Consider the following 13099-nt stretch of genomic DNA (forward strand, 5'->3'; position numbering starts at 1 on the left):
CGAAACCATAGACTGTATAATATTAATGGACAAGCATCCGGTTCGGCGAAGTGCTGCAAATGCGGAAGTGCCTTAAACCTGCATTCTATCTGAATTCCAGCAGGGGGCGACACGTGCGGTTGCAAAAGTTGGTCGGTTTCTGTAGAAGTCTATGAGAAAGTGACCCACTTCTCACTTGATTTATTACCTCAGTAAACATTTTCATAATGAGTTTATGGTCTCAATCGCTAGTTTTAAGTCTTCTGCAACGCAGAAGGATGTTCATTTTTTGAATTATGGTCTCGTTGATTTTAAAATCTGCGATAAAGCAGGGGGTGTTTAAGGGCGTGGCTATGATGTGATTGCCAGTGAAAGTGTGTAACGTAACGTGGCTCCTCCCTCACTCCTCCCTCTTGTCTAAAATCGTCACATCCGCAACCAGGATGGCTGCGCCCGTAACGGCAAACTCGACGACTCATAGCGGATCTCCACAAACCAATGGGTGACGTCACACATGCTCTGTCCATTAATATTATACAGTCTATGGTCGAAACCCATACGACCACACAATCAAAGCAAATTGTGCTGAATACTCCTCTTCCAATTTATTAACTAAATGTTAACAAAATGAGAGTCAACAATGGCAAAGTTATGAATAAAAGCTTAAAATGTGCAAAGTTGAGTTTGATCAATGTTATGACATTTATTTTCTATATATACCCTTAGAAACCTCTAAAATATAAAATACATTAAAAAAATGCAATTTTGGACACAACAAGGCGTAGAGACAGCACATAAACAAATACAATGAGGTTATGTTTTCCCATCCTTATACATAAACACACAAAGAAAAACACAGAACTTCGACCCAGGTGATGTGTTAAGTGCAAGCAAAGAAGGAGGCATGGGTCTATTTCTGATGTGCGTGATTGTGCCATTGTTATTTTTTTTACCTTCACTATCTTTCCCCGAGGTCTCTGGTGAGGCCATTTGTTCTCTGCCTTTCTTTTAGGTTATGCATGGCATTGAGGAAAAATTCATACCAAAAAAAGGTGAAGCCTGTTGATAGTGCAGCCTTCACAAGGCTGGGTGAGAGGCCTTTGAAGAAGCCTCGGACGCCCTCCTCTTTGGCTATTTGAACCATGCAGTCCACCAGGCCTCTATAACTCCGCACCTGCACATGAGAAACATATTACTTACACATTAGACCCAAAATATGTGCTCCAAACATGCCCAACATGTTGCAGAGAAGTTTACCTGTCCAAAGTGAACTCTGGCTGCCTCAAAGCCTCCCACCTGCAGTCTCTTCTTGAAGAGGTCAAAGGGATATGTCATTGTTTTGCTGATTATTCCAGCTCCACTGCCAGAGACCAGGCTTCTTAGATCCCCTTGAAGGGAGACATAAAAAGGCAATAAAACGTCAAGCTGTGAATGCTTCATACTATGGGTGTTAGAAAAAAATTGATACACTTGAGTATCGCGATATTTTATTTTGCAATACTGTATCGATTTTCAAAAACACAATATCGATTTTTTTTGTTTAGTTTACGTGCAAAAATATTCATGTAAGACAGTGGTTCACATTTATGTTGTGTTTAAATCCCCTACCGCTACATGGCTATGCTGAGATGCACCACTAGTGTCCTTGCCTAACAGTGCCTGACTTTTTGCTAGAAACTAACAATGTAGCTATGGCTGAACTTTAGCGTATACAAATTTACTCACTAAGAACCTGTGAACCACAATCCCAAACTGGCAGTTTGATTTTCTGTGTACTGAACTGTTTACCTAAAGTATACTTCTTTGACTTTTATGCACATCATGTCTTTTCTTAAATATTAGCTTTTCTAAAATTATACCTAAAAAAAATCCCAATATATCGCCTTACGCACAGTATCGAAATATACTGAATCGTGACCCATGTATCGTGATACGTATCGTATGGCCAGATTCTTTTTTTTTTTTTTTTTTTTTTTTTTTAAAGATTATTTTTTGGGGCATTTTCCCTTTATTGATAGTGGATAGACTGGAAAGGGGGAGAGAGATGGGGGATGACACGCAGCAAAGGGCAGCGGGTCGGATTCGAACCCGCGCCGCTGCAGGACTCAGCCAACATGGGGCGAACGCTCTTACTGGGTGAGCTAGAGGCCGCCCCGCCAGATTCTTGCCAATACACAGCCCTACTTCATACGTGTGGTGTAATAAAAGCCATGATCTCCACTGACCCCCTGAGTTTCCAGCTTTAGCTTGTGGAGCCAACAGTTTCTTAAAGACATTGTAGAAGAAGAACTGCAGCCCAGCATAAGGAAACACTGCCATCAGTGTTGGAGACAGGCCACGGTAAAATGTTAGCACTCCCTCTGAGCGGCACATTGTAGACACAGCATGACGCAGGTTCCTGTAAACCTGAGAAGACAGATGAAGATGAAGCATAATAAAGGGTTTCTGCGGGGTTCACAAGGTAAGCAAACTTTATCCTATTTGTGTCAGTAGTCCCCAGCAGTGAATAACTGTAGTTCCTGATGATAGAATTCATTTAATTAACAGGACCTAGATAAGCTGCAGAAAATTAATGGAAGGATGATTATTTATTTAAATTCAGTTTTTGCTAAAAAATCCACACTTGCCAATTATGAGTCATTGAACTTCCTAGCAACTGGCCTTTTTTTTTTTGCAAAAGTTGAACTCATAGTGTACTGGATTTATGTCTGAACAGGGGCTTTTTCCAATAAACTCAACTCGTCAAAGGCAGCAAAAAAACTACAAGAAAAATTACGACTATGAGTTGACGTAAGAAATTCTTGACTACTATCTGAAACTTTCTACCTTGGTTTCTCCCTGAGCTGCAAAGCGTGTCCGCAATGTGTCCAGAGGCTGGCAGACCACTGTAGCAGAGCATGCAGCCAGACCACCACACATAAAGTGAACTCCTGCTGTCTGGCTGTCATACAGCGTCGACTTGTGGACCACCTCCGTCATTAACTCAAAACTGGCAAACTGCAAAGCACATGTACACAATTAAGTAAATCTTGTAAATACAGGTAATCGTGTATAAAAGATAGTTTTGAAAAGTTTACTCTACCTGGACAGCCCCGAAGCAGATGGAGAGGAGCTGTGCAGGTACGTGGCCCTTCCAGAAAGCAGAGAGTCCCTCCTCTGAATAAATGCACCAGGATGCCTGAAATAATCCCTGGTACTTCCCCTCGGGCCTACGTGAAGACAGACGCTCAATCTGCAGCTGTGGGGAAAACAAATTCAGATGAACACACAGCATTAACAACATATTTAAGTTCCATAACACAATTTATCATGATAGTTCAGCTGCTGAAATGGGACGCTAAGAGGGTAAAGAGCCAACAACTGATGATGTGCTTTAAACTTACATTATTGCTTTGTGTGGCTCCAAATACAGTATAGTATATTTTACCGCTTGAAATGTGAAAATATTGAAAAACATTACGGTGCACTGTATTTTTGCTTTGATTCAAATATCTTCAAAATCAGCATGAACGCTTAGTGAACTTTATTCTGTCAGCATCTGGATGCTGCGGTGAGTCCTGACCACTACACACAGTGACTACTTTCGTCATTACCTGAAATCTGATTTTAAGCACGTCAAAGGGGCTGATGAGGGCCCTGGTGACCATCCCAGCAGCTGACCCAGCCAGGGCTGCCTCCTCTGGTGAGAAGGCTGCACACAGAGCCCCAGGGTCATAGCCCACCATGTCTCCACAGCCTCAGATTCCTGTTAGCACTGCAGAAGAAAATTATGAATTATTTGTGTTTTGTAGGGTTCACTTAGAAAAAATGATCTAGACAATATCTAGTCAAATCCAAAATTATAGACATATCAAACTAAAGCATGGCACGGTAGAGCTAGTTTGAACGGCATCACATTTTATAAAATGCTCATACGTTTTGTATGTAACCTGCAAAGTAGCCTACATATAGTAGCAGTACAGTACACGTACGTCTAAACTATAACTTGGTTAACTTGAGTAAATGTATTTAGTTACTTTTTACGTAACTCAGATTTATACATTTTGCTGCATGAAAATCCGATGATCTGAATTGTTCAAAACGCTGTTTGTTTGAAAATGATAAAAACGCAGTATCCTGTATCTGACTTGTGTTAATGTGTGGTGTCTTGTAAGCCCAGTCAAAATGAACAACCTCATTCATTCGTATTTGTTTTCAAGAGTGCAGAAGTTTGTGGCACTTCTGCCTCGATTGACTTTCTAGAGCGCCAACCCCCAAATATTGTAAAAAAAATATATATTAATATCTAAAGAAAATCTAATTCTCAAGACTATAATATCAAATCAATTCCATCAACACGCATAAAACGCTATGAGGACCAAATAAATTACACTCACAGTCACAGCATGTAGAGGGCATGCAGTGAGACCTTGGGGCTAACGTTAGCTAAGCTAACAGCAACAGAGCAGCTGTTGCCTTTGTACAGAGGCACAGAGACACTTACGTTATAGTAACAGTCTTTCATAAATACCGGTGCAGCTACAGTATTGAACCCCGACACATACATTAATATAGGACAAGAAGAAGCTTCTACTGCAAGCCACCATAGACAGTTAAAGAAAGCAAGCCACACATTGCTAGCATTACTTCCGGGTCAGATACAAGGGAGTGGACACTTTTCAAAGCAGAAATATCGCAACAAGATCAACCACTGCCTCACTTCAACACGCCGGAAATAACTCAACGCTGATTGCCCTCATCCATAGACTGTACCATCCCATTAGCGTCAAAGCAGGTATAATAGTATTTTCGGTGAAAACATTCAAAAAAAAGTTTCAAATTAGGCAGAAGTGTAGATACGTATTGTACGAGAATAAGGACGTTAGGTCGATACAGACATAAATAGCCCTCGTTTCGTGGTTACCTGTTTTATACAGTCTGTGGTGGTTACGTTATTTTTGGCGAGAGGAAGAGATGTATCTTGCTTTGATACTTTAGCTTTGAAAGGCTGCGTCGAGTTAAGTTACGTCTGCTTACATCTACCTAAGTGGTATGTCCAGCTTAGATGTAAAGAATAGGCTCACATTTTAGGTAATTTTGTCCCTTATTCTTTTCGAAATGTAGCTAAGTAAGACAGATGGCTTTTCTGTCAACTCGATATCTGGTAAACGTTAACCCGTATCTTTCTTTTGGCGGGCGGTTGTAGCGTAAATGTAGGTAACGTTGTGTTAAGTATAAAACTTGACGCTAACGTTACTCGTCTATAACGCTAACGTTAGGTTTCTGCAATTGAGAAGAAGCACACAAGCTAGCTAATTCTATATAAGTCAACGCTAGTTATCTATTAACGTTAGTGTGTTCACAACAAGACGTAAAGTTGTGTTAACGCTTCATATTTACTCTCGTTAACCCAGCGATAAACCCAAATAACGTTACCCAAGTTGACGTTTTACGTTAGCTAACGTTAGATGTAACGTTAACGTAAAGTAGCGTAAGTTACGTAATGAGCATACCTCACAATTTAAAAGAATGTTTTGGGGTATTGGGTGGCCTTTTGGTTGACCCGCGTGTGCCCATATAATCCCTCCTATCCCTCAGTGAATGAGCTGTGGCTGCAGCCAGTTTGATGACAGTACAGGATTTTGCCGTCATTGTTGTCACACAAATTGTTCTGCGGTCTCTGTAATGTATTTTGTGCCTAAGCTTGAAGCAGAACCTCAATGTGTGTGTGAAAAGCTTGCATTTCTTTGACACCAGTTATATTTTAACCCCATCTAAAAGGCAGTAAAAAATACTGTCTGATCTTTCCAGTGTGACAGTCTTAAGGTGTAATTTGGATGCTACCATCTATCATGGAAAACACCACTGATGACTACAGGATCCAGTCATTTGACCTGGACACACAGATGTTGCTGAAAACAGCCTTGAAAGGTTAGCATGTTATTGTCCTCTTATTACTGACTTATAGGAATTTCAGCATTCCAGGTCAATGTTGCAAACGTCTTTAATACTTTTCAAAACCTTTCCTGCATTGTCATGATGTTGTTGAGATGTAAACAATAGAAGAACTCAGCAGCCACTGTGTAAATGATAAACATTTCAAACAATCTTTTTTTGTAAATACTGCTTTGTTTCTTTCAGATCCAAGTTCAGTGAACCTGGAGAAGGTATCCGATATCATCATGGATCAGTCGTTAAAGGACCAGGTGTTCAGCAAAGAAGCTGGACGCATCTGCTACACCATTGTGCAGGTCCATACTGTTTGCAGTTTGATGGACTGGTTGTCCATTTAACAGTAGTTGTTATCCACATTAGTTTCTTTGATCAAGACACTCAGCACCATTAAGACAGAGGGATTTAAGAAACCAGAGCAGGACTTAGCCACATTCTTCATCCTCTTACCTTTTTAATGCCTATTTGGTAGTTTACACTCGAGCAACAGGAGGCTCTTAAGCCAGCTTACCTACACTTCTATGTTTTCTGACTTTTTGTCCATACTCCATCGTTTTTTCTGACCTCTCTTGGTCACCGCGTGCAGGCCGAGGCCAAGCAGAACAATGGAAATGTGTTCAGGAGAAATTTGCTGAACCGGCTCCAGCAGGAGTTCAAGAACCGCGAGGAGACGAGGGGGCGCTCGTTGCAGGAGTGGGTGTGCTACGTCACGTTTATCTGTAACATCTTCGACTACCTCAAAGTAAGTTATTGTTGTTTCCCGCTAAGGTATGTCAAACTTCAATATGTTACATTGTCTTCATTATAAATACAGAGCTGCATTGTTAAACAAGTCTGGAGCATCTCAAAGCATCTGTAAAAGGGCTTGAATTTATTTTCTTTTAGCAGTCACCTTGTAATGCCTTTGATTGTATCTTGTGTTCAATGTAGTAAAACACTACATTTGCCTCTCTTGTTGCTGCAACGTCTTGAACATCTTGCTTGTAAGTGTGGTTATACAGTATAAGTGTTTAATATGTCAGTGGTGGGAAAATGAGCCTGAAAGGTGTGGCCCTAGTTCACTTTCACAGGAACTCAGGTTTCATCCTTGATAATGGCCATTGTCGTTATTCACAGGTTGACTCTTTTATGGTGACGGTCAGGTGCTATTTTTAATGAAAGTTTTTAACTAGATAGCAGCTGCTGTAAGCGCTCTCTATGTTTGTCTGACGTTTAGGTGAACAACATGCCGATGGTGGCTCTGGTGCATCCTGTGTATGACTGTCTGATCCGGCTGGCCCAACCAGATGCTCTAATGAATGAGGAGGAGGTGAGAAAGAATGTGTTGTTATTTCCTTTTTTCTATAAATTTTATTGGTTTAGATGTTTATTTGGTAAACTACTTTTTCACTGTAAGCTCTTACATTGTTTTTTTTTTTTTTAATTCTTAGTAAAAGAACAGTGCTGATATTGATAAATATCATGCATGTGCGGACATTTGTCCCAAAAGTATTTAGGAGCACTTTGGGTTTCTTAGGCCAGTGCCTTGGGTCACAGGCAATGGTAGCAATACTCCTCATTTCTTACTTTGGGAATGCACACACAGCGAGTTGCAGACCCGTGTGACCTTCAAGCAAGTCCGGCAAAATGAAAACATGTTGCGCAACTCTTTTCCAGTACACTATACTTTCTTACCTCCGTCACGGAGGTAATGTTTTCGGTTCGGTTTGTCAGTTTGTTTGTCTGTCATCACGATATCGTGATGTGAGACTAGATATCGTCTTAGATTTTTTGGATATCATAATATGCCATAAGTGTTGTTTTTCCTGGTTTTAAAGGCTGCATTACAGTAAAGTGATGTCATTTTCTGAACTTACCAGACTGTATTAACGGTTCTAGTATTTACCTTTATTCATTAAGTCATTATATCCACATTACTGATGATTGTTTATCAAAAATCTCATTGTGTAAATATTTTATGAAAGCATCAATAGTCAACACTACAATATCGTTGCAGTATCAATATCAAGGCATTTGGTCAAAAATATCGGATATTTGATTTTCTCCGTATTGCCCAGCCCTACCAAGGAAGAACCCATTACATTTTGGAGCTGAATCATGGGGCGGATACACACATTTTTTTAAACTTTTGTTAGCATTGCGAGATAGGGCGTGTGTGCTGCATTTCATGTGGTGTTGGAATGATCAGAAAAATGAGTTCCTGACTGGGAAAATTGTGAGATAGGGAATGCCTTGGCCAAGGTCTGTGCTCTTTGAGTGCCCTTCTAGTTCACAAATGTTTTTGGCTATCTAGCCTTCATCATGATGGTGTCTGAAGCTGTTTTCTTACTGTAATAAAAAAAAAATCCACTGATAAATCACCATAGATACCAAGTCTACAAAACATCATCCTTTTCTTAAAAAATACAATTTCTACGACACCATCACTCTTCGTGGATACAAAAACTTTAAGAGAAAAATGACCCTAAATGCAAAACATGTAATATTACAAACATTTCTTTTCAGAATATTCTGAGTATATCATCTTTCATCTTAATGTATTAATAGGTAAAAAGATTGAATATCCATTTTTCAAAACAATCAATATTATAAGGAACATTATTATTATTATAACATCCTTTGTTTGACAGTTTTATAAATATACGTGCACATAAGAAACCATACTTCACAAGGGCGTCTTTATGTTATACAAGTCCCTGACATCTCCTGCACCTCCCTCTGCAGGTGGACTGTTTGGTGCTGCAGTTGCATCGCATCGGAGAGCAGCTGGAGAAGGTGAACAGCCCTCGGATGGACGAGCTGTTCTTCCTGCTGCGGGACGGCTTCCTGCTACAGGAGGGCCTCACCTCCATGGCCCGTCTGCTGCTGCTGGAGATCCTGGAGTTCAGAGCTGGAGGCTGGCTGCTCAGCAGCACCGCCCACAAGTACTACTACAGTGAAATAGCTGATTAGGATTGTTGCGAGGACAAGGGTGCTGGGCAGTTGTGTTTGCAGGTGTGTTACCCAACCTTGGATACCTCTCCTCAGGCACCCACCCCCGATTATAAAAAAAACAGCAAATTCACGAAGGACAATCCTGCAGGTTTTGAGAAGATGGCGGTTCATAAACTGTAAAAAGACTTTTTGATTTTGCTGGGTTGTTCCATGCGTTTGATAATATTACTGAGACATGGTGCAGTGGATGTGGAATGTGCAATAGTTCACAAGGTGTTGAAGTTAAGTTAACAAGGTTTAGCCACATTCAGGTACACTTTGTTTGTGTTTGTTGAGGTTTGATTACAGCTAAAGAGGCTGAAGATATTTTTTATTTATTTATTTTTTTTAATTGATCTTGCAGGCATTCCTTTTTTGAGAAAACATTTTAAAGTCCAACTTATTTTTTTACCAAATCCAAAAAGGACTTGGGACAGACATTCCAGTCAGATGCAAGCTGATTTGGTCCTTGCTTTACTTTTTATTGTTGTGTGACCAACTTTAATTAAAAAATCAATATTTTAATTATTTAGTTAAATATTTTTCAGTGTAGAATTTACATTTTTACAAAAGGTTTGAAATGCAGTTCAGAGGAATTTTCTTCCCATTTGTCCTGTAGGATTCCTGTGTTACTGTTATGTTATGTTACATGTGTAAAGTGCAGTACAGTGTTTGTTTCCTAATTCAGGGACTTTTTATTTTTTTTAATTTATATGGCTCAACTTATAAATAGAAGACCAAGAGATTGGTTACAGTTCATAATTGAACTATGTTTCTACAGATAAGTCAATCAGATATCCAATACATTTCTGCAATCACAAGTTTCATTTGTTTAACAACTCGTGCCAAATTATAACAAGAACATCATCATCTAAACTACTTCTTAACAAAGCCTAAGCTCTTATCTTGTTTGTAGTTGAGGTGCTGGAGGACAGTGGTGGAAGAAGTACTAATGCCACAAAAGTAGCAATGCCACAGTAACCAATAGTATATATATTTATTTATTTATTTACATTCTAACTATTGATGCATTGATCTGTAAATAATTTACATTTAATGTTGCAGCTCGTCAAGGCAGGGCTCATTTTAATTACTTTATAACTGCAGGGTAGCTTGTGAATTTCCCCTCTTGGGATTCATTAAGTTCTATCATAATCAAACACAACTTATTTGTTGATCATATTTTGTATTATTAGTCTGAATCTGCATATTAACTTTAACTAAAGCTGTCAAATGTATGGCAGTATTTTGAGTAAATATATGCTTAGTTATTTTCCACCACTGCTGGAGGAGTAGGTATTTATCCTCTCTTCACATATCAGTTATGAGTGTAATGCTTGTAGAACAGTATTTTTCCTCTGAATTTAGCACCACCAGCACTAGCTACACTACAGTATGTAGCTGAGCATGGAGTCTTTAGTTACCTTTTAAGGCTTTACAGTCCTCAACCAAAGCTGTGCCTTGGATTCAGACAGACACAAGCAAAGGAGACATGCCTTGTTGCTAAAATGTTACATCTCTTTGAAAAGGTATTGTTTAAAAAGGTGTACCTGTAATTATATGTAAATGAGTAAAGCTTAATATAAAAATTGGTAGACAAATCAACATCTGATCAATTCAGAGAAAGAATCCTCATGTTAAAAAATTATTTGATTAAAAGCCCAGGCATGGTCAGGATTTAGGAAATTGTGTAATATTTCCCCAAATCCTTTTTTTTTTTTAATTTGTTTGAAGATTTCTATACAAGCTTTGGTATTTTTCACCACCTTCAGACTAAAAACAAACTTATGTAAAATGGGTTTAATGATGTATTACACTGATCATAAAGAGTTAAATTAGGAAGTTTGAATGCTGTAGACACTAATATTCCCTTATTGACAGGACACAGTACTGACTGCAATATCTGTTTATGTATTTTACTACATTTTTACTTTAGTCAATTCCATTTTTGTATGGTTGGGTTGTACAATTAATGAAGATGTATTTCTTCTAATAAATCTTCGAAGATTTTCCTTAATTGCGTGTTTATTAACAATACAGCTGAGCACAACTACTGTATATACACAATGCAATTTCTCAATAGAAAAAGTGACAGTGTTACCTTTATATTTCACTGATGTCCTATAGCACTTTTTACAGTGTAGTCCTCCCGCCAAAGGATTTTCACGATGTTCACTGTTTACAGAAGCGCTTCGAGCAACAAAAGGTGCAGCTGTATCTTCTGTGACCATTTGTGGCCAACACATCTGTCCAGTCTGTGAAACATTTGAATTTCAGTCCTGAGCGGTTTCTCTCTACCACCAGCGGTAGTGGGCGTAGGCTCTGTTAGCTTCGGCCATCTTGTGCAGCTCGAACTTCTTCTTGATAACGTTGCCCTCCTTCACAGATGCTGCCAGCAGTTCCTGGGAAAGTTTTTCGTACATGTGTGTGCGTCGGTGTTTGTTGTCCCTGCACTCTGTGATCATCCATTTCATGGCGAGGAAACGACGACGGTTGTCCGTCAAAGGGATGGGCACCTGAGTGAGATGAGAACCAAATCGAATATAAATTTCGAAAAAAAAAAATGTTGGGGGGGGGTTGGCACAAGATCAACAACTGTTTCTCAAGAGCTATCAATCTAACAAAAGAGCTAATCTGCCTCATCACTCACCTGGTAGTACTTTCCACCTTTCTGTATGCTGGCCAATCCAACGACAGGCTTACAGTTCTCCAGAGCCTGGTGAAAAATGGTGTAGGGGTTACACTCAATCTCCTCCTTCTTCCCTTCTGGAGCTTTATGGTATTTCTCCACCTGTTTCCTCTTTATGCTCTCCAGGGTCTGGAAGCAGAGAGAGAAATTGTGGTAATTTGTATACTATTGGACCAACAGCAAATCTTTGAGACTGAACAGTGTTTGCTTTCTTACCTGCGTCACGATCTCTCTGGCCAAAACCTTGTTTCCATCTGTCATCAACATGTTGATGAATTTACTGAAAAGCAAAGACAAAAATGATGATCTGACATGAACTCTCTGATGCACAGCTTTGACTGAACACGCAACCAGCTGCAGCGAGCTGGGATGTCTGTTGTACCTGAGGACTGGGTCGCTGAAAACAGAGCTGTTGACTCCACTGGTTGCTGCCTTGATGGGTCGGAGCGCTTTGAGCTCCCGCTGCTCTTTCTCCTCAGCACTCAGCTCCGTCTCTGGGGTGCTGTAGGCCTCCTTCCTGACCTCTGGCTCCAGATAGTAAGGGTTGTATCTGCTCCACCTCACTAGGAACACTCTGCAAACAAAGGACACACGAGAGAGCAGAGTTTATTTCTTCAAATTACTCTGAGAGTTTATGTGTGCAGTGATCATGATTTACTGGCTGTGAATTGTCAAATTTGCTGGTTTTCCTGTTATTTTGTTCAGGAGATTATTTGATTTAAAAAGAATCGTTAGTTGCAGACTTAATTGATTAAATTTTATTGTGTTATCAAATACAATTTCCAAACTTTTTTTTTTTTTTTTTTTTTTAAATTGCACGTGTGTGAAGGACTGCTGAAATGATTAGTCGATCAACATTTGCTGCTTTTCTCAGTTTTATATAATTGTAATTTAAATAACGTCGTACTATTTATTGGTCGAACACTGTTTTAATTTGTCCCCTCAGACTGTGGAAACGGAGCTTTTTTTTGCTTTTTTTAAAACGTTTTATAGATTGAACGATTAAATGAACGAAAACATAATCGACAGATCAATCGATGATGACAATAAGACATTTTGCTCTGTTCTGTTAACGTGTGATGGGAAGATGTCATTATTTTAGACACGTTATAGAGTAAATCGTTGATTTTAATGATTAAAAAAAGCTCGAAACTTAAAACGGATCAATAATGAAGATAATGGTTTATCGCAGCCTTGCTACTTTACATTCAGATTTTTAACATTAGCGCTACTCGCTGTGCAACCGAGTACTTTACATTGTTGTTTCGATACTGACTGCAGGACGAATGCACCCATAGCACATTGATATTAAATAGATAGCCAACGCCACCTGTTAACTGTTTGTGTCTTTTTATTATTATAATTACCTTGGTGTCCAAGGTTTTAATAATCCCGAGATGGAAGCAGCCATCTTGAAAATGTGGAGTCAGTTAGGACCCCAGGTTAGTACCTCGTGCACATGCCTTCGGAATAAAAGCATTAGCATTTCATTCGGCATTCGGCGGATTTTAAATAAAAAAACCGAGG

At 39.4% G+C, this 13099-nt stretch overlaps 3 protein-coding genes across 9 annotated transcripts; 1 reads left to right on the forward strand and 2 right to left on the reverse strand.

The window, feature by feature from the left end:
- Positions 1-525: 525 nt before the first annotated feature.
- Positions 526-4637, reverse strand: slc25a19 (solute carrier family 25 member 19). 4 transcript variants are annotated; one of them, XM_031313017.2, is made up of 7 exons: positions 4524-4637; positions 3573-3733; positions 3062-3217; positions 2806-2976; positions 2205-2385; positions 1237-1367; positions 526-1153 (listed from the first exon to the last, which is right to left on the reverse strand). In XM_031313017.2, exons 2-7 carry the CDS (start codon positions 3702-3704, stop codon positions 938-940), a joined length of 987 nt encoding a protein of 328 aa, XP_031168877.1. In that variant the 5' UTR covers positions 3705-3733; positions 4524-4637; the 3' UTR covers positions 526-937. The 4 variants fall into 4 exon arrangements, with proteins under 4 accessions (XP_031168877.1, XP_031168878.1, XP_031168875.1 ...); XM_031313018.2 differs by having other exon boundaries at positions 4490-4623; XM_031313015.2 differs by having other exon boundaries at positions 4463-4623.
- Positions 4638-4908: 271 nt separating this feature from the next.
- On the forward strand, positions 4909-10186 carry mif4gdb (MIF4G domain containing b). Of its 4 annotated transcripts, none has more exons than XM_031313023.2 (6): positions 4909-5008; positions 5770-5889; positions 6100-6209; positions 6497-6652; positions 7127-7219; positions 8635-10186. In XM_031313023.2, exons 2-6 carry the CDS (start codon positions 5796-5798, stop codon positions 8860-8862), a joined length of 681 nt encoding a protein of 226 aa, XP_031168883.1. In that variant the 5' UTR covers positions 4909-5008; positions 5770-5795; the 3' UTR covers positions 8863-10186. The 4 variants fall into 4 exon arrangements, with proteins under 4 accessions (XP_031168883.1, XP_031168881.1, XP_031168882.1 ...); XM_031313021.2 differs by having other exon boundaries at positions 4938-5049; XM_031313022.2 differs by having other exon boundaries at positions 4939-5122.
- Positions 10187-10644: 458 nt separating this feature from the next.
- On the reverse strand, positions 10645-13098 carry mrps7 (mitochondrial ribosomal protein S7). The gene is made up of 5 exons (XM_031313020.2): positions 12940-13098; positions 11955-12146; positions 11789-11852; positions 11534-11701; positions 10645-11399 (listed from the first exon to the last, which is right to left on the reverse strand). The coding sequence occupies exons 1-5, from the start codon at positions 12981-12983 to the stop codon at positions 11178-11180; spliced, it is 690 nt and encodes a 229-aa protein (XP_031168880.1). The 5' UTR covers positions 12984-13098; the 3' UTR covers positions 10645-11177.
- Between the last annotated feature and the right edge of the window lies 1 nt (position 13099).

The sequence above is a fragment of the Sander lucioperca genome, chromosome 21 (genome assembly GCF_008315115.2).
Source record: "Sander lucioperca isolate FBNREF2018 chromosome 21, SLUC_FBN_1.2, whole genome shotgun sequence".
Classification (NCBI taxonomy): domain Eukaryota; kingdom Metazoa; phylum Chordata; class Actinopteri; order Perciformes; family Percidae; genus Sander; species Sander lucioperca.

What these genes read in the sequence shown, in the direction of transcription:
- mif4gdb (XM_031313023.2), top strand. Translation starts at nt 5,796, where the DNA reads ATGCTACCATCTATCATGGAAAACACCACTGATGACTACAGGATCCAG. An exon ending in TCTGCTACACCATTGTGCAG is followed by an intron (nt 6,210 to 6,496) that starts GTCCATACTGTT and finishes CACCGCGTGCAG; the next exon opens with GCCGAGGCCAAGCAGAACAA. An exon ending in ACATCTTCGACTACCTCAAA is followed by an intron (nt 6,653 to 7,126) that starts GTAAGTTATTGT and finishes TCTGACGTTTAG; the next exon opens with GTGAACAACATGCCGATGGT.
- mrps7 (XM_031313020.2), bottom strand. Translation starts at nt 12,983, where the DNA reads ATGGCTGCTTCCATCTCGGGATTATTAAAACCTTGGACACCAAG. An exon ending in TTCAGCGACCCAGTCCTCAG is followed by an intron (nt 11,853 to 11,954) that starts GTACAACAGACA and finishes TTTGCTTTTCAG; the next exon opens with TAAATTCATCAACATGTTGA. An exon ending in CCAGAGAGATCGTGACGCAG is followed by an intron (nt 11,702 to 11,788) that starts GTAAGAAAGCAA and finishes CTCTGCTTCCAG; the next exon opens with ACCCTGGAGAGCATAAAGAG.
- slc25a19 (XM_031313017.2), bottom strand. Translation starts at nt 3,704, where the DNA reads ATGGTGGGCTATGACCCTGGGGCTCTGTGTGCAGCCTTCTCACCAGAG. An exon ending in TCTGCTTCGGGGCTGTCCAG is followed by an intron (nt 2,977 to 3,061) that starts GTAGAGTAAACT and finishes TGTGCTTTGCAG; the next exon opens with TTTGCCAGTTTTGAGTTAAT. An exon ending in TAAAGCTGGAAACTCAGGGG is followed by an intron (nt 1,368 to 2,204) that starts GTCAGTGGAGAT and finishes TCTCCCTTCAAG; the next exon opens with GGGATCTAAGAAGCCTGGTC.